General features: G+C 46.6%; 1 protein-coding gene across 18 annotated transcripts in view; it reads left to right on the top strand.

The window, feature by feature from the left end:
* The window catches only part of PTPRT (protein tyrosine phosphatase receptor type T), a 918,720-nt gene that overhangs the window by 354,800 nt on the left and 544,070 nt on the right, over window positions 1-19,850 (top strand). For all 18 annotated transcript variants that reach the window (XM_016155891.2, XM_016155890.2, XM_016155892.2 and 15 more), the window contains exon 6: window positions 2,660-2,834. In XM_016155891.2, coding sequence (XP_016011377.1) covers window positions 2,660-2,834 — 175 coding nt within the window. The remainder of the gene's footprint in view (window positions 1-2,659; window positions 2,835-19,850) is intronic.

Consider the following 19,850-nt stretch of genomic DNA (forward strand, 5'->3'; position numbering starts at 1 on the left):
ACTTTTCCTTATCCCCTCACTTCTTAGCTCATGTCCCCTAGACCCCAGGTGTTGACATCACTCTTGACTTCTCCTTTATGGTCCCCCAAATGTCTTGGCCGTTCAAAGCGTTGGATGTCTGAGGAAAAGCCCTGTGTCTCATGAGCCGTCTGGTCAGTCGGGACATCCGCGTTTTTGCTTGTTCCCCTCCCCCTTCCACACAGCATCCCTGTCCTCACCCCCTACCTTGGCTTTATTTATTTATTTATTTATTTTGGTCCTCGTTTAAGAAGTTAGTAGCAAGTAGGTCAGTCCTGGTCAGTCACAACCGATGCTCTCCCACATTTGGGAAAGAGGGTGCTCGAGGAAGCGAGTGATGGGGGAGTAGTCACCCCCACATTAGAGCAACACACGTGGCGTTTGTGGCACAGGCTCCGGGGCCAGGTGCCCTGCATTCAAATCCCAGCCCTGTCGCTTCCAAGCTGTGCACGCTTGGGCAGGCGTTGTCTCTTCTCTGGGCTTCAGCTACCTCGTTGATACAACACAGATGCCAAGGGTGCCCGCTTTATGGATTATTGTGAGGAATTAATGAGAAGGCATATGAGACTCTTAGCTCATAATAGTACTCAGCCAATATTAGCTTAACGAAGAAATAAAAGATGAAAGTTTTTACAGGGTTTTAAATAAACCCAGTTAGAAGACGTGCATCTGTGCGTCGCTCACCACTCCCTTGTCCACGTCCACCATGGAGCCCTGCAGGGCCTCGGTCGCCAGTGGGGACAGTGGGCTTCTTTGACAAACCCATCTCTTCTGATGCCTTCCTATGCATTCAGCCAACTCTTCCTCACATCGAGGCCCATTCCTGGCATTGGCCAGAATTTCCTTTACTTCCTCTTTGCACTGTTTTGGGAAAGGGAGCTGTGTTTGGAGTCCGGTCGGTCCTCACAGTTTAGTTCACGTTGCACCACGAGGCTGGTGGTTGGTAGTTTCAGCCCTAATGACTCCCCGCTGCTTCCATTTCCTTGCGCAGGTTTTTGTCTGGTTAAGTTGCTTAGTTTCTGGAATGGGAGGGGGTTATAACTGTGTCTCATACTGCCCCGGCTTTTTAAAATATCAGCTATTTTATTGTTTTCAAATATAAAAGCAATACGTGTTTGAGGCAGGAAGTCCAGAGAATGCCAAAAAGTAGAGGGAAGAAGGAACAACCGTCACCTGCAATCTCCCTGTTCACTCGGGAGGGTTTGGTTACGCCGTGACTCTTGGCTTCCTGCTCGCTGCCCTCCCCTGCTGTCCTCCTCATTCACTTGATACAGCTGAGCACTTTGGCTCCACCACCTCTTGTGTCCCAGTCCTGACACATCGCTGATAGAGGTGATGGAAGATGACATAGATCAACGTTGGTCACTTATGTGGTGGGACTATTTACTTTGTGCAGGAAACATTGAAGACCGTGTCTTGAAAGACTCATAAATCACAAGGTTTCCCTAGAGCCCACCAGACAATTAAAACCCTCAATTTTACTTTTGGAAAAAAATTAAATTCAGGCAGGCAGCAAGGAGAAGGTCTTAGTGAAAAGAATGTTTGGCTTGAAGTTAGAAGACTTGAATAAGGGACTTAGTTGCTTTACGTATCTATTTAACCTTGTTGACATGAATTTTTCTAAGAGCAGCAATGATGCATACCTCAAACCATGCTGTGAGGATTAAAAAGAAAATTCAGGGATTGGCACATAGTAGGTGCTTAATGAATATTCAACCCACATCTTCATTCACGTGCCTTACCAGTTATCATAACTTGCTGCTGTGAAAGGGTCTCATTCAAAATCAGAGCATCACCCCTAAGATTCAGGATGGTAAAGACAAAAATGCTCGCACATTCCCCCTGATTCTAGAAATGTTTATCATGTCTCAAGCTTCCTGGGCACGGTGCCGGAGGGGAAAAGAGCAAAGTGCTGCCCTCGGGGAGCTCACAGTCTACCGGGGGAAACACTGCGAGGTGAAAATGCACGGGAAGTTTGCACTGTCCATACAGAGTAAATAGCTTCCAGAAGGTTCCGTGACTGTTGGGGCAACTAACCTGAGATGGTGATGAGCTGAACTGGGTTTTTAAGGGAGAGGGAGACAAGAGATTCCAGGGGAGAGAGCGTGTGCCAAGGAGGGGAGGTGAAGCCCCCATCTGCAGTCTACCCACGAGGACACATCAGACCTGGTGGGGTGGGACTCGGAGCCTGTTGGCAGGGTCCCTGGATGCCAGTGCGGGGCCGAGGGCCAAGCTTTTTAGGATCACTTCTTGCCTTGGGTTTTCACTGATCTACCTGAGCCTCTCCTTGGATGAACCCTGTGGGTTCTGCTTACAAGATGAAGGAAAATGGGAAGAGGGTGAAAAGGCTAAGCGCCAACCCCCACATGCAGGCCAAGCAGGGAACCACAGTGTTTCGCAATGGCCTGGGCCCTCTCTGCGTATCACCAGGCATCTGCCCTCTTGAATCAGCTCACCGGCAAAGTTTATTCTTGAACTAGATCACTCCCCAAAACCAGCCACAGAAAAACTCCATAACATGGAAAGTCACAGGCCTCAGGGGTGTGGGGACGGGGGGAGCTTCTGTGCTTCGGGTCACCCAGGAGCATACGAGCATATGATTTCTCCTCTCCTTCCCTTCTTCCCTCCCTCTGTCCTGCAGCAATGGAATGGGAGGGACACGGCCCTCATGGTCACCCGTGTGGTCAACCACAGGCGCTTCTCGGCCACAGTCAGCGTGGCGGACACTGCCCAGCGGAGCGTGAGCAAGTACCGCTGCGTCATCCGCTCGGATGGTGGCTCCGGTGTGTCCAACTACGCTGAGCTGATCGTGAAAGGTGAGTCCCGCCAGCTGTGCCTCTCCCCACGCGATGGATTTCTTGGGGGTTCCTTGGCTTCGTCCTTGCAAAGCATGGCAGGTGTTAAGGGGCCTTTTCGCATCTGCGGCCCCTCCTCCTCCTAGTCAGGGTAATGAGACACACTCTCCAACCTCCCACTCCCACACACTCCAAAACGAGATGTTCCCACACACTCCAAAACGAGATGTTATTGAAAATCACGCAATATTGCATTGTTATCCAAGGTTGGATCTGACTTACAGGAGCCATATGTGAAAGTCTGTGGGATATATAACAAAGACAAATTTGGCTTTTTTTTTTTTGCATTTCGAGATAGAGTGAATCTATGTCCTTGTGTTTTGGTGGCATTTCGTTGCAGCGTTCAGAGAGCACAGTTGTTTCTGAGGGTTTATATTTTATTGAAATGCATTATAATGACAATATTTTGGAAGGACTTTTGAAATAAACAATCCCCCACCTCGCTGGCCTTGATTCAGTTCTTTTCAATTTTCTTATTCTTGTTCACCTTGATGTATCGTTGATACGCTTTCCACTTAAATTCGCAGATTGCTTCCATTACTGCTGCTTTCATGGAGCTGGATATCCCATTTATTCTTTAAAGTCTACATAATCTTTGTCATAGTGCTTAATGGCTGTATACTATTTCATCAAGTGAATCATCCCATTTTTTAAAATCTCCCTCTATGTAGTTATTTCGGGAATTCCAGGTGTTTTTTTACGTGTGTGTGTGTGTGTGTGTGTGTGTGTGTGTGTGTGTGTTGCATGCAACAATTAACACCTCAATGGATTCTTCCAAAAGAACATTTTTATTCTATTGAGCCAGATTATTCCCTTGGATAAATTCCCTAGGGGTAGAGTTGGTAGGTCAAAGTATATGAGCATCTTGATGGATTTTTCTTTGTGTCATAATATTGCTTTTGCAAAAAACAGTTCGACAGTTTACACTGGCAACTGCAAAATAGGACTGTACTCATTTTCCAGAGTTATGTTCCCCGGTTAAAATTTTAATATAGCATAATGCAATGGATGAAATAATGAGGCCATTCCTCTTGTGCTTGCTGTAGAATGGCACCTGGTGTGTTTGAAGGTAAAAACATTGATCAGCCCCCCAGAAGGCCCCTGAGTGGGTTCCCTTGGTCCACGTACAGGTGGGTATCAAGCCCTTGACCTCTGTTTGCTGGCACCTGTGAAACTGGTAGCCTAACCCAGACCAGACTGGGATTTGCAGGTGGGGATTCTCTCTCCTGGGCTGTCTTGATTCTTGATGGATATTCACGTGGCTGACTGTCATCATTCAGGTCTCAGCTTGAATGTCATCACGTTGTCTTCTCTGAGAGAATTTCCCTGACCCCGCTGTCCCCTGGCCCCACATTCTGGTGATTGCATTCTACATAGTCTCTTTTTCTACATAGCACTGTCATACTTCAAAAGTATGTTTTTTCCTTTATTTGTTTACTTGGTAATTTTCCATCTCCCGCATTAGAATGTAAGCTCTGTGAAATGAGGGGCATCTTCTTTTTGATTCATGGTTCACAATGAGTCCCTCAAGCTTTGTGGAGTGCCTGGCACAAATGCTGAGCCTGCCGAATTGTATGAAATCGCCCGCGTTCGACTGTTTTGACCTGTACAATCAGTCATTTCATGAGGCTCAACCTTAAAATATTTGTTGAATGATGGATGAGTGAATGGATTATTGGCCTCAGCAGGAATTCATTTCATCACCATAATGCCTTGAACACTTAGGCTGAAGATCAACAAATTAGGCAGTCATGAACAAAACAACCAAGAAGGGAAAAAAAAAAAAAAACCATCTTGAAATCGTTTATATCGTGTGCTGTTAATCTATAAAAGAAACCATTGCTTTGATCACATTAGGCTTCCATCTTTTTTTTTTTTTTTTTTTTCCTTTCTTGGTGCTGTAAGATTGATTTGTGTGACAAGTGGCCTTTGCAGGCTACTCAGGTACTCAGTGAATATGTAATTTCCGGAGCTGCCCCCTCCAGAATGCTCACCCTGCCTTTTGTGCGGTGACCTCCCACGCTGGATGGAGCTGAAGCCCTGCGAGAGGACAGACTGCAGCCTCGTGCTCTCCACGGTCTTGCCAACACCTTGCACGTACCTGGCACTGTGTCGGTCATGGAAAGAATATGGGAGCGAGTATAGCATTCTGAACTTTTCGCATCAGGCAAACGAGACCAGGAAATACATGTTTTATTTTGTTTTTCCCTTGTGTCCCCAGTTGTGGGAGAGGAGGTCTGGGAAGCCAGCTGCAGAGGCCTGTGGGACAGAGGGTGTTATTTTCGTCATTGCCTTTATTTGGAGGGTTGGCCAGGGTTTACTGGTGCAGTGACTGATTCTTCACTGGCTGTGCAGCCGGGGTCAGAGTTCAGCCTGGAGGAAGCAGCGCCCTGGCCAGGTTTGTGAATATGATCCTGGAGCCCATGTTGCTTTGTTTTAAGGAAGGTGCTGGGTGGGCTTTTTCAGAGTCACCTTCCCAATGAGTGATGGTGGATTGACACTCTCTGTAACCTGGTCCTGTTTTATTATATCTTGAAGAAATCTTTTATGGGATATCACTCCATTTAATGCCCTTTTTTCCCTATGACTTTTTATTTTCCTTTTTATATTTAGTTGGTGGTAAGCTTGAATGTAGAAGCTCCTTTACACATGTGATCTCAGCTAGTCCTAATTGTGGCTCTGCTCTTTAGTTTTATTTTAACTCGTTTTGCAGCAGGGAGAGCAGCCACAGCCAGCTGGAGAAACAGAGAGCAGTCCTGAGGGACAGAGCTGGGGTCCCGCTGGGGGCTGCCTCATGCTATTTATGCCACACTTGGAGGGCCTGAGTATTGTGGCCTTGTTGGCACCTGGCATCATGATGTCATGAACGGTGTGGAAAGGGTCCAGACAGCAGGCAAGGTGATGGGAGTCCCTGGAGCCGATGCCAACTTGCGCTTTTAACTCATGCTCGCCACCTCTCTAGAATAGAGCAGTAACTGGAGAAATAAATTTAACCCTTCCCTATACGCATGCGCATGCGCGCGCACGCACACATGTTCCTAAAGAGCCAGTGGCATCCAAGCCCAACAAGAAAATGAAAGTATGGGGCCACCCAGAAGCAACAGCAACCAGAGGAAGCCTGTCACCCTGGAATGTGTGACCAGGAAACCATTTGAAGGCAGCATTTGGGTTGAAAAGAGCATTTGGGGAAAAGTGTCTTATGAAGAATGACTCACTTAGCTCTAGAGCTCCTTGCCCTGGCTGAGCCAGGATGCTTAACTACTTTAATACTGAAATATTTGCACTTGTCAAATAAAAGGGAAAATAGAAATCTTTCCCTTTTTCAGCAAAGGGAGAAAACAATACAAAACAAAAATATTCTCAAGGGCTAAGTGATCTCCCAGGGAATGGAGCTGTTGTCTAAATTGAATTTCCTCTTCCTGGTTTATATATCACGCAGGTGGCGTGGGCTGGGGATCAAGGAGCTAACACTAGGGCATCACAGAAAGAGAGCCTCTCCCAGGCAGCCCTTTTTCCAGGTTTCTTCCATTTAGTTCAAGTTCAGGGACAGGAGAGAACTCCGGAGCTGGGATGCCCAGGTTTGAATCCCGGCCCCATCTTGTCTCAGCTCTGTAACCTTGAACATCAACCTCTCCCAGCTGCAGCCAGCTCATCTGGGAATGAGGATATGGGATCACCTCCCTCAGAGGGATATGTGTCCTGAGGACTAATCGAGACAGTGGACATAGGAGCTCTTCAGATAGTGCCTGGGTCCCTGCCCTACAAATATTTGTTTAGTAAAATAAATAACTTGCTGATGTGAGTGGGACTTCCCAGGAAAGGAGGAAGGAAAAGGTGGTGAAGGTCTGGATGGATGAGTGGGGACAGGACACCTGACCCAAGTGCTGATTTAACTGCTATCTGTGTGGCCTTGACGAAATCATTTAAGGAGTCCTCTGTAAAGTGGGGACCGGCGCTCTCTCCTCATACGGTCAAGGGCTGAGCATAAAGAAAGGGAGAGTGGAAACAAAAAAGTGGGGGCCAACATGTGGGCTTGAGAACATTTGGGTCGTGGGGTCCACATGGTCCCCATTCCGCTGGGTATCATTCATTCAGAACTCAGGCTCTGCCGTGGTTGGAAGTCACCAGCTCCTCAGTGCCCGGGGATGCGCGGAGCTAGAGGCCCCTCCGATGGTGTGTATGGCAAGTGCTCCCCAGGACCACGCAGTGGAGGCCCAGGCTGGGTCTCTGTCTCTCCCTAAACAGGTGTGTTTATGGCTGCTTTGGTCACAGCTAATGTGCTGTCCTGGGATTGTGACCATCAGTGCTCCAGAAGACGTCACCTAATTTGAGTATAGGTCATATCAAATTCTCAGGGTGACACACAGATCTAAATGAAAGCAAATTGGAGTTACTTAATTCTGAAGAGCTGTTTATTGAGTTGTGATAATGCACCTGAGTATACGTTAGATTACTCTGTAATTGAGGTTTCACTCAGTTGACAGTCTGGCCTCTTGACCTACCTGTCCCAGACTAGAGTTCATAAACACACTCTCTTCCCCGATTCCGGGTTTCCTGCTGTCTTCAATTTCAAAGCATTTTAACTTATCCCAAGAACATCGGCATCTTCAACCCAGATGTGGTCCTGATGAAAATTCACTAACATAAAAAAGTTTATTGTTGGTAGTGATTTTTAAATTTGTCTTCCAGCTCCATTTATCAACCCACAATGTGCTCAGAAGCCTCTTTAGTGCCCAGAAGAAATATAATACTGGAGCTGAGAGTCAGATGTTCTGATTTAAGAAATACATGACTTCCTGCCGGTGGAGGTCACTTAGTAGGTTCGAGAGTAGGGGTTTCGGATGTAAACACAGCAGAGTTTCAGTCTCAGTCATGGCCCCAGCTCTTTGACTTCAAGCAAGTCACGGATTCACTCTGGGCTTCAGCTTCCTCATCTCTTCAGTGGGGTGTGGGGGTTAATTTATCTAACTGGATCCTTATGAGAGGGAGACGATATATGTATGGAACCCAGTACAAAGCGGATACCACACAGTTATACCTGTAATTATCAATAATCATATTTTAATGTCATATTAAGGGATATTTGCCCAAGTACATTGTCCATTTTTCCTCGTCTTGCTTAAAGGAATAAGCTGTACTATGGAGATTTAAATTTAGTCATCTTAAAGTCTCTCTTCTCTAAAATGGGATTGATGTTATCAGTGTAGTCCATTGACCAAGATCAGTTCCTGAAAGGCTTTATTTATGTTGCACTGTTTTTCTTTTTCAACATTTGTTCCAATATTTACACGCCTCTTGAAATCGTATCGGGCTTGGCCACACTGAGCCTGCATTCTGAGTTGGCAGCAGTAGGCACACATGGCTGTTTCATGCTGGGGCGCATGCTCCACAGCTGCCAACTGCCCATAGTTGACCTGTTTTGCTTATATTACTAGTCTGGTTCCTGTAGGCATTTGATTTTATAGCCTCTGGTTTAGAGTTTGCATGGCTGCTGTAGCTGACTCATCCCCATGGTCATTTGATTAATAGTTACTTGGGCCCCAGCTATGTGTCAGGTAGTGTAAATAAGCTCATGGTCTAGTGGAAAGAATCATGCAAACCGATAATGCATGGCCATCTCGTTTGTATCAGGCACCTACTACACTATCATACTAACCTTATCAATAACCCTATGATATACCTGCTGTTAACATCCCACTTAGAGAGGTTAGGTAACTTTCTCAACATCACACAGGTTATACGTGGCGGAGCTAGGATTTAAACCCAGACTTGTGGGTGCCTCAGGCCATGCTCTTTCTTATATCACATTTCTTATAAAATCCAACATGGGAGGCTCCCTAATTAGGTGTGAGCCGAGGAAATACAGAGAGTTGGAACAAGTAATGCAGTTTGGGAAGGTCTGGGAAGGCATCTGAGAGTGGTCCCATTCAAGCTGGGCAGTCTGAGTTACGGTTTTAAGACGTGAGTGGATGGCACCTTTGAGGCTGGTGATATAGGTAGAGGGGCATTTGTAGAGTCTTTGTACCAGAGTAGAGTTGGAACGTCATTCCGTAGGAGTCAGGGGGCTCCGATGGGCCCTATCCATGGCTCACAACAGCAGTGTTCACACTCTCGAGGCTGGACCTCTGCATCCGTCTGTTCTCTTCCCTGGTCCTTCCTGTGCCATTGTCAGGCAGGTGGCTACAGTGAAAGGCACAGCCTGACGATCAGAGGCATATGAGATTGGGACCCGCAGAAGCAGACTTGACAGGGATTCAAGTGCAAGAATTTTATTTGGAATATAGAGAGGTGAGATGGGGAGAAAAGGCAGTCCATAAAACGGCGTTTTCAAGCAAATGATTACTGTGGGCCCCTAGAGCTCAGTCCTACTGGGGAACCTGGGATTCAGTGCAAACTCCTGAGGGAGGTGGGGTATTTGTATCCTCACCCCCACCAGTCATTGTCGAGGGCTGCTCCTGGGATGTTAATTTCCTAGCACTTCCGGCTTGTTGCACAAGACAGAGGGGAACTGCTGGGGCTTTGGAGAAAGCCCACAGGACAGCCATTGAGGCTCAGATATGACAGCAGGACGTTGGTCTGCACTCACCGAAATAATAAGGCCTGAGAGATAGAAGCGGCTTACAGCAGCTTCTGCTACAGGGATCCTGCAGTACCTGCTGCCCAGGAAACCAAGGCTGCTGGCTATTGCCTCGTCGGTGGGAGCAGCCACTTTCTAAGTCTATCTAGAACCTCACTACTCTCCATAACCTCTACTGTTAAGGGGTTGGCCGACCTTTCCTGTGTTGGGCATGATAGTCAGTATTAAATATTATCAGCTTTGTGTTGCAACTCCTCAGCTCTGCTGTTGTATTAAAAGTAGCCATTGACAATATGTAAATGAATGAGTGTGGCTGTGTATCAATAAAACTTTATTTATAGAAACAAGCAGAGGGCTGGATTTGGCTCCTGGGTCAGTTTGCTGATTGATCACTGCATAGGATGACTATGCCATCTTCTTCCCTGATTCTCTCTTGTGCCACTGAGGTCAAATTTTTTTTTTTAATAATTTTTTTATTGTTGATTACTGTTGACATTATATTAGCTTCAGGTGTACAACATAGTGATTAGACATTTATATAACTTACAAAGTGATCACCCCAATAAATCTAGTAGCTATCTGACACCATACATAGTTATTACAATATCATTGGCTGTATTTCCCATTCTATACTTTACATCTCCTTGACTGTTTTGTAACTAACAATTTGTACTTCATAATGCCTTCCCCTTTTTCACCCATGTCCCCAACCTCCCTCCCATCTGCCTCCGTCAAAATGTTCTCTGTATCTATGAGTTCGTTTCTGTTTTGTTTGTTCATTTATTTATTTATTTTTTAGTTTCCATATTTAAGCAAAATCATATGTCATTTGTCCTTCTCTGTCTGACTTACTCCACTCAGCACAATACCCTCTGTGTCCATCCATGTTGTTGTAGATGGCAAGATTTTATTCTCTTTTTTTATCGTAATATTCCATTGTATATATGTACCACTTCTTTATCCATTCATCTCTTGATGGACATTTAAGTTGCTTCCGTATCTTGGCTACCGTAAATCATGCTGCAATGAATATATGGATGCATATGTCTTTTTGAGTTAGTGTTTTGGGTTTCTTTGGAGAAATACCAAGAAATAGAATTGCCGGATCCTTCTTTGTCTCTTGTGATAGCCTTTGTTTTAAAGTCTATTTTGTCTGGTATAAATATTGCTGCCCCAGCATTTTTTTTCAGTTCCTTTTTCATGAAATATTTTTTCCATCCCTTTACTTTCAGTCTGTGCATGTCTTTTGATTTGAAGTCTCTTGGGGGCAGCAAATGTAAGCCTGTTTTCTTATCCATTCAGCCCCCCTGTGTGATTTGATTAGAGCATTTAACCCATTTACATTTAAAGTAATTGTTGATAGATATGTAGTCATTGCCTTTTTATTATTCACATTTTTGATCCTCCTCCTTCTCCTTCTCCTCCCCCCCCCTCCTCTTCTCTACTTCCTTCCCCTCCTCCCTTTAACATTTCTTGTAATACTGGTTTAGTGGTAATGAACTCCTTTAACCTTTTCTTGCCTTGGACACTGAGGTCTATTCTTTATGGAGCTGCCTGAATGAAAATTTGAAGACAGGTTAAATCATGTCATTTTCATGCTTAAAACTCTCCAATAGCTTCATTCACACTCACAATAAAATCCAAACTTCGTAATATGATCCCTGGATCTGGTCCCTCTCTGTCTTTTTGACTTCTTATTATCCACCCCACCCTGATATTTGTTCTTTTATTCTCGTCTCTAGCCACACTGGTCCATTTCTTCTCTTTTGAACCACACCGAGATGGTTCTGACCTCAGAACTTTTGTACTTGCTGTCCTTTCTTTGCGTGAAATGCTTTCCTCCCAGATAATTATGTGGCTCGTTTGTTTTGTTCACTCTGGTCTCTGCTCAGACATCAGCTTCTCGGAGAGCCTTCCCTGACCACCTCATCTAAAACAGCACCCGTCCCTACCTCCTGGAACTCGGTACTGCCGTCCTTTGCTGTGGTTTTTTTCCTAGCTCTTACAACTGCCCGACATTATCATTTAGACCTGTATATTTAATAAGCTCCTGCAGGAAGCCATACTGTAGGTCTTGCTTCCTGTTGGACCCATAACGCCCAGGAGAGTAGCTGGCATATAGAAGGTACTTAAGTATTTGCTGTATCCAATGGAGAGTTCACAAATCTTTACATCACAGGCATGCAGTAGCGTTTCAGACCCCTCACTGTCTCTTTAGCTCTAGGTTTCCCTCCTACCTCTGAGCAAGCTCTATCTCCTTTATGGGCACCTGTTTATCTTTTCCTTTAGGTACTTTTTTCTTTATTGTTTTCTTCTTAGTTATGGAAGCCATAAGCTTTGTAATTCCCTGCGTCCCTCCTATGACCTTCTTTGTCCTGCTTTGGTTGCAATTTTGGGATCTCCTTTCACCTGCTGTTGTCAAGCTACTTATCCAGTCTACCATGTGGTCACTCTGATGGTCACTTAAAAACCTCTGGGTCTTTTTTAAAGCTTCTGAAGGGAAGGCTGGCCTCGTGGTGGGCCCTCCACATTCTCTTCAAGTCCTGTCTACTGGAATAAACCTACTTCAGTCTATGTCTAAAAAAGATGAACAACTTTTCATGTCGGATTTAGCCAACCTCCTTCCCCCACTTCCTGTCTGACCTTGGATCTGCTGGAAGATACTATTTCAGAGAAACCTCAGCATCTCCCTCTTCTCTGAAGGCTTCATTCTCTGTAGAAAAATACCCTGATGCTAAGGTTCTTATTTTTTGTCTTTCTTCATTTATAACTTTTATTAATGGGTTGCATCATTTTTTTTTTTTTTTTTTTTTTTTTTTTACCATGACTGCTATTGGTAAGCACACATAGATTACAAATTACAGGTATTGGGTTCAAATCCTGGTTCTGCCCTGTATTAGCTGTATGAATTGGGAACATGATTTCATGACTCTCTCATTATAAAATGGAATGATAGTGTCGCTCCTCTAGATTTGGGAGAGGGGCCAGGGATATGTCCATTTTTGGGAAACGAAGTGTTGTCCGTATGTTTATACTTGCCTTCACATTTGCCAGCTGCCCAGACTTAGCCCCTGACTCCCGCACTCTTGGATAATGTCACTGCTAACTTTTCATGGGAAGAGAAAAATGACAGATGGGAGGAAAGTGGGAAACTTCACTAGAACATATGTGTGGGGGGAGGTGAACCAGGAGATATATACGTATATTGTATTCTATATGAGCACAAAGACCAGCTTATTTTTGAAAAAGCATAACTGTGGATAAATAAAACCTGACAAGTATTGGTTTCTTTGAATTATTTTGACTACTTCATCAGCTGCATACTGATGTGTTGCATTAACACTTTTAACGCATTTGGAAATTAAATCAAACGGCAATTGCATTAAATCCTCATTCAGTTGGAACATTACCCTCCTGTGTTCAAGTGGAAGAATTATCTGGGGTACGGAATGAGCTATGAGGTCTGTAGTTAGCTAACATTCGTACACCATTTATTGCATGCCAGACACTGCGCTGGGTGTTTCACATGACATTCAATTTAATCATCACCTGCTTCCATGTTTTAGATGAGGATGCTGAAGCCTGGTTACCCAGCCCGCTTAGAGTCTCACTGCCCAAGACCTTTCCTCTTCCAATTGTAATTGGGGCTCCCCGCATCCCTCCGCCCATCCTAATGCTAATTTTCCACAATGTTTTATTTTGTGGCAAATGAACATTGTTTCTGAGGACCTAAGGTTCCAGGCTCAGTTAAATTCAGTTAACTCCAGATTTGAAAGGCTACTGCAGGTCATTGGAGCCTCACTGTGGCTCCAATTCACCTCTGAAACATTATAGCCTTTGCCTACACCAGTGGTCCTCAACTGAGGCTGATTTGTCCCCAAAGGGATATTTGGCAGTGCCTAGAGACAGTTTCAATTGTCACACTTATGACAGAACTACTGGCATTTAGTGAGCGGAGGCCAGAGATGCAGCCTAATTTCCTCTAATGCACAGGATAGCCTCTGTCTGCCACAAAGAATTATCTAGCCTCTAAGGCCAGTCGCGCTGAGTGAGGTTGAGAAAGCCTAACCCAGACCCCTTCCCCTTGGAGGCAGCTTTATCTCTGATACTCTAGTGCTCATCTGTAATCCTGTGGGCTTCAGGCCAGGTGGGGTGTGTGATGTGGGAGAAAGAAGGTAGAGTTAGTTATATGGTTATGAAGAAATGATTATGCTTCTCTGAGGCACAGTCTCTCTATCTGGAAACACGTTTTATTTCTGGTTTACACTGACTTCTAGCTCTGGGTCCACATTTTCCCCACTAAATTCCCATGGAGACCTCATAGAAGGAAAATGCACTACTGGGAATATGAGAAACTTCTGCTCGCTCTCAGGCCACTAAAACTGCTACATGTGTACCAAACACATGAGCCCCTCCTTCCACTGAATGATTCAGAAGCAGCTACCTAAACAAGGACTACATTTCCCAGCCTGCCTTGTTCTCAGTAGGGCCATGTGATTTGTTCTAGTCAAAGGAGTGCTTCCTGTTCTTTCAGAGTCAAAGGGTTTAAAAAGTAGGTCATTATTCTCCACATTCTCTTTTCCCTCTTCAGTTGGCTACATGTATGTAACTCTAAGTCGCTAGAAGGTAGCCAAGTCAAAATATCGATTAATCCTGGGTCTCTGAATCACTTTGTGGAGAAAAATTGCCTGCTAAGCAGGCTTGATAATTAAACAATAATAAGCTGTTATTCTGTTAAGCTACTGTGCCTTAGGGTTTGTTACAGCAGCTAGCATTATACTAATTAATACAAGTTGGATGGAGAGAAGTCATTAGCAAGCTCCTCAGGCTTAACGTTTTGAATCAAAGATTTCTAACCTACCACAAAAGAGATGAGAAGATACTTCTTTCCTCTCCCACTGACACTGGGCTCAAAGTTCTAAGTTTTCAATTGCACAGGTATCCTTTTGTCAGGTGTTGCTTTAAAAAAAAAATAGTACCTCTTTCCGACCATTTGATGTAGAGTTTGCAGATTCCAGAACAACATGAAGGGCAAAATTTTTTTACGTTTATGGTATGGAAAAGGGTTGGGATGGCCTTGGCTGTGGCCCGTGAAGCTCAGGAACCATGGGAGCTTAGGTAGAGTCAGGCCAGGTGGGACGACTCAGAAGCCCAGTCCAGAAGGGTGGGTCTTGCATTAGGAGTCCAAGGACCGGTGATGCTTCTGTCAGGTGTATCAAGGTTTAGGCCACCAGCCATACATGAGGGAACATGAGAGCAGAATAGCTGGCCAAGGGTTGGGCTGGGGCTCTGGTCCCAGGAGAACCTAACACATGAAGTAGGATGTCCAGGTGAACAATCCGAATCAGCCGAGCTGGCCGTGGAGCTGTCCTCGTGCCCAGCTCAGACTCTCCCAACAGGCCACCTCTTCAATTCAAGTCACTTTACCCACCAGTAGAACCCAGTGGCTCCAACTGGGGATGGGTGGGATGGGGGATAGAGCGTACAGCATTTTGCACTTCAAAAACAAGCACCACCCATCATTTAGAGAGAGTCCTCGTGAAAAAAAAAAAATCAAGGCACCACATTTAAACATAAAAGGTGGAGCAATGAGCAGGAGGCAGATGCCAAAAAAGTAGCATCTCAGCAATTGGTGGGGGAAGGGCACAGTTGGCTCCCAGTGTGATCAGTGGAGTTCGCTATGCCCGAATTGTGTTGTTATTAAACTCCACACTTGCCCCCCTGCCCAAGATGTACTACCATCCTGATCCAGGAAATGTAGAGCCAGCGCTCAGGAGAGATTTAGCTTAGGAAGGAGGGAGCCTCTGTTTTGCTGCTAGATTTGAATGACCATTTCTCCGGGTCTTAACTTCCCTATTTGTCAAGAGAGAGGGCTGTGTTATACAAGTGACTTTCAGATGTATTCCCCCTTTAAACACCAGAACGCCTCCCTAAAATAGTATGAAAAACAAGTGAGGCAGTTCAGCAGAATCCTGGGTCTCCTAGAGCCATATAGAGTCTCTATTTCCCCACCACCTGGGCCAGCGAATTTCTTTGCATCTTTAAAGGTGTTTTTCTTCCTTTCTTTCTTTTTTTAAATGCATGTGATCCTCCTCCTTTTTTTCATGCTTTACTGGCCCCTGGTAGAAAACAGGTCTAGGATTTGGTCTCTTCTCTTTCAAATGAAATGTGTTTGCACCCGCTTTTCATTAATATAGTAGCAGGCCTGTTGCTTTATATGCGTTTCCAGAGGCAGCCGTGACTCGCTCACGGCCCGGTAAATGGAGTCCTTCCTTTCCGGTGGAACTCGGCTTGGTTGGTAGGGAGCAGGCAGTTATTAGCAGAGCGGCTGGTTATCGGTTCTCAGTGAGGGAAAGCCTCCTGTTTGAGTTAATCAGTGGCAAAGTGTGCTCTGGTACTTGTTCTTCTAATCTCTCACACACGTGAGTGGGGGACAGCTGGGCCCCTCATGAGCAGGTCTGGTTTGCTGCGTCTTAGCCAGCAGTTGTAAACGGCCTTCCTAAGGGGAGGTGAGGAGACTGCACTCAAGACGCGGGCAGGGCTGGGCCTGACTCCTGCCTCTGCCCATTTTTGCTGTTGAATTAAACTCTGCGAATGACTGAGCCTCCTTTTCTCCATCTGTAAAAGGGAAATCATGATGTCACTCGCTTTGCATTTTTTGAGTGAAATGCTGTATGGAAAGTATAGAGGTGAGACCTACTTTGTACTAGTTGGGCAAATTCTGAGATTCATATGACAATTTCATTTGGTCCTTGCACCATTTATTTTAACTCCTGGGTGGGCAGGAAAGTTTTACTTCTCAGGCTCCTACATCCAGGTGGGGCCAGAAGAATGTGTGCCGAAGTGACATACACCCCTTCCAGGCCAGGCCTGTAAAAAATCTCCCATGCGCAAGCCTTGTTTCTTTCCCCCTGCTGTTGTGACATTGGAGTCCACGTGTTGAGGCGGGCGGCACCTCCAGATAGAAGCCCGAGTCACCGAGTCACCGAATGATGTATGAAGCCCAGCTCCACCCCTCCCCACCCATCATAACCTTGGGCTGTGATGTGAATGAGCAGCAGGTGAACCAAGCAGGACACATCCAGCTCTTGCAGGTGGGACAGGTGGTGCTATCAGGGATGCTCTGTCCATCCCCCTGCCCCTTCCTGCCTCGATGGCTTAGAGACCTTCTTCTAAGGTTCCTGTTTGCATGGTGGAATGACACCCGCATCAGCAGGACAGTGCCATGGTTTTCGCTTGGCATTTTGTGGGAGCCCGACAGTGATCATAAGGGAGTCTTCTGAGTCTGGCTGCATAGCGAGAGGAGTCAGCTGATGTTTTCTGCCCAGTGCCGTTGGGACTGACTCATCAGAAGGTTGCTCCTTCGCCCTGGGCTTTGCTACCACAGGTACAGCTGTACTCACCTCCCTCCGTGACTTTTCTTTTGGGGGCACTGAGCCGACCACCCTTTTTGCCCTTGACTTTTCTTTCCCTAGCTAATATAATACTGTCCACTAAGTGACCGAACAAGCTTGCAGGCCTAGGGAAATGGGTGACCTTCCAGATATCTTTGCATGTCCCTACTGAATCATACATAGCCTCTTTGATTTTATTCCTTGACGTGTGCAATAGCAGAGATGAAGGGAACTTGAGGTTGCCTTCTTCTCACTCCTTGACCCAGACCTGGAAGTCTGCTGAGCATGAACTTAGTCCTATTGCCTATACCTAGGGGGCCCCAACCCCAAGCTAATATCTTTCCCACCCTCCCTTATCCAGCATGACTCCAGGATTCCCGATTAGCTCCTCGTCCCCAGTGTCATCATGTGCTGCCCTACCTTTTCCAAAAGCCATGGAAAAGCAGCTCACAGATACACCTGTACCCACTGTCTGCACAAGAGGGCCTGTCCCAGGTGTTTTAGGGGCTGGATCTGAGAAGACCTCCCTTAATCCCAAATTTCTCTGCAACCAGGTTACTAATAGAAGTTATTGTGCCCTTTGATATTTGAGTAGAATGAATTTTGTTCAAATTTTTGCACATTCTCGGGTTTTTTTTAGGCTTTTTTTGGCTTCCATTCCCACAGGCTGTCGATTCAGTTACCTTTCACGCCTAACACCTTCTCACTGCTCTGCTCCGAGACTTGGAACTCAGTCTTAGTTCCTTAATTTTCCTTTATACTTTCCCCAACACACACACACACACACACACACACACACACGCACGCACGCACGCACGCACGTTCTTTGTAGTATAGGAGACTTTTGAAGATTTAGGGCAAGAGAAGGGGTTTATAGCACAGCAGTGCAAATGCCCCCCAAATGGGACATGAGGTTATGAGGTGTGAGCACTCTGGCAAGTGCTCCGGGCACCTGCTCTGGAAGCTCTTGGTGGCTGCTGCCTGCTCCGAAGGCTCTGGCCTCCTGCCAGGTTTCCCTGGCTCCTCCGCTCTCCTGCTCCCTCAGAAGCTCCGAGGCAGAGCAGGCTGGCAGCAGACGGTTTGCCTTGGGACCTGTTGGCACTGCTCACTTCTGCCAGCCCCACTTGCCCGTTATTCTCCCACTGGCTTTGGACTGATTCCCTCTGGGAGATGTATGAGTCTCCTTTGCCTGCTTTTTGCATTTGAAAAGCAGGGCCCATTTCACTGCCAAGGTGGATCCCACTCTCGCCTCAGTCCTTGACATTAACCTTGGCCTAAAGATTCGGGCAGCCCACAGCCTGCCCACACCCTCACTCTCATCCTGCCAAGGCTGTGTGGTTATTGACGTGTCAAGGGCAGGAGGGCTCAGTGAGGGTGGCGACAGGGAGCCATTTTCAGTCTGGCTCCTCTCAGTGGTGAGTGGCAGCAAACCAACTCTTTAACTGGGTACAGCCACAGAGGGAAATTGTTGGCACCTGCCTCTGGGATGCCCAGGCATGGAGCCACCTCTGGGCAGAGTCCCATGCCAAGGCTCAATGGGTGGACCCAGGGCTCTGTCTCTTCTCTGCACGTCCTGTTCTGCTTCCTCCTTGACATTATTCTGATACCTGCATGCTCGTGCGGAATGTTGGGGGGCCGCATTGGGGGCTGCCACCTCCAGACAGATGCACACCTTCTAGTTTAACAGCTTCAGGAGTGAGATAGTTTACTTTCCTCCATGTCTGAATATCAATCCCCAGAAAGGTTTTGGTCCTTCCTGCCTGAATGGACAACCAATGGTGGACCAGCCATTCTGCCCAGCGGTGCGTGGTAGGGCCCAACTCTAGGGCCCAGCGGGGCAGAGTGTGAGTGTCCAGGCCCCCTAGATGATGCAGAGTGGGCCAGCAGCCCTTCCCCTAGAGAGGGATGTGGGCAGACAGAAATTGGGCAGACACGGGTTGGGTTTCCCTGGCGTAGGCCCCACCCTGCTGGGGCTTCCTGTCGTGGCTCGGGGAGGACGTCAGGCACATCAGGATTGAGGATTGGCTGGTGGGTTGTTAACTACAGCGCGCATCCCCTGGTTTTGAGCTTAAATTAGCGTCGGCAGGGTCGGTTCCATCTGGAGGCTCTGAGGGAGAATCCATTCCATGCTGCTTTTCTGGCAGTGGCCGGTGATTCTTGGTGTTCCCTGGCTTGGAGGCAAACTCCAGGCTCCGTTTCCATCATCATACGGCCTTCTTCTCTCTGTGTGTGTGTGTCTCTGTGTCTAAACGTCCCTTTATGTTCATCCAGTCCTTGGATGAGAACCCCCTCACCCCTTCATCTAGTATGACCTCATCAGAGCTCTATCACATCTGTGAAGACCCAGTTTCCAAATGAGACCATGTTCACAGGTACTTGGGGGTTAGGACTTGAGCGTATTTTGAGGGGTGGGCACTATGGAACCCACATGCCTCTATATGTTCTATGGATGTGAAATCTCCCCTCCCCCTCCTCCTGAATTATTCATGCGGGTCTTTGCTTCTGAAGAATTCATATACCTTCTTTATGGTGAACCAGGCGTGTGTCTTCTCAGGTGTGAGCAGGACCACAGATTCATCTGGAAGGTGGAAGCAGGCAAGAGGATGGTAAACCTAAAGCTGCAGCTGACAGGCTGCGGCTTGTTTTTCCACCTGCCCTCCCCCTTGTCTCACAGTTTGTCCCCTCTTCTCGTTCACATCCTTTCTATATCCTACTGCCAGGCCCAAGCCCGCTCCTTGTCACCTCCAGCGGCCCCATTGCCTACAGAAGGAGGCCCTGTCATAAATTAGGCCCTTTACCTCTCCAGCCACAGCTCTTATGAACCCCTTCCATGGGGTCCCCTCCTGGACCATGCCACAGATTTTAGTCCCATTACTGGCTAGTGACATCACCGCTCACACGAACGACCGATGTGCCTGGTCATCTACGATGACCTCTCTAAACTGCATGCCCTTTGCAAATGTGTCAGGTTCATTAGACTGTAGGCTCCGTGAGGACAGGCGTGGG

This window comes from Rousettus aegyptiacus, unplaced genomic scaffold, assembly GCF_014176215.1.
Source record: "Rousettus aegyptiacus isolate mRouAeg1 unplaced genomic scaffold, mRouAeg1.p scaffold_m13_p_12, whole genome shotgun sequence".
NCBI classification, from domain to species: Eukaryota; Metazoa; Chordata; class Mammalia; order Chiroptera; family Pteropodidae; genus Rousettus; species Rousettus aegyptiacus.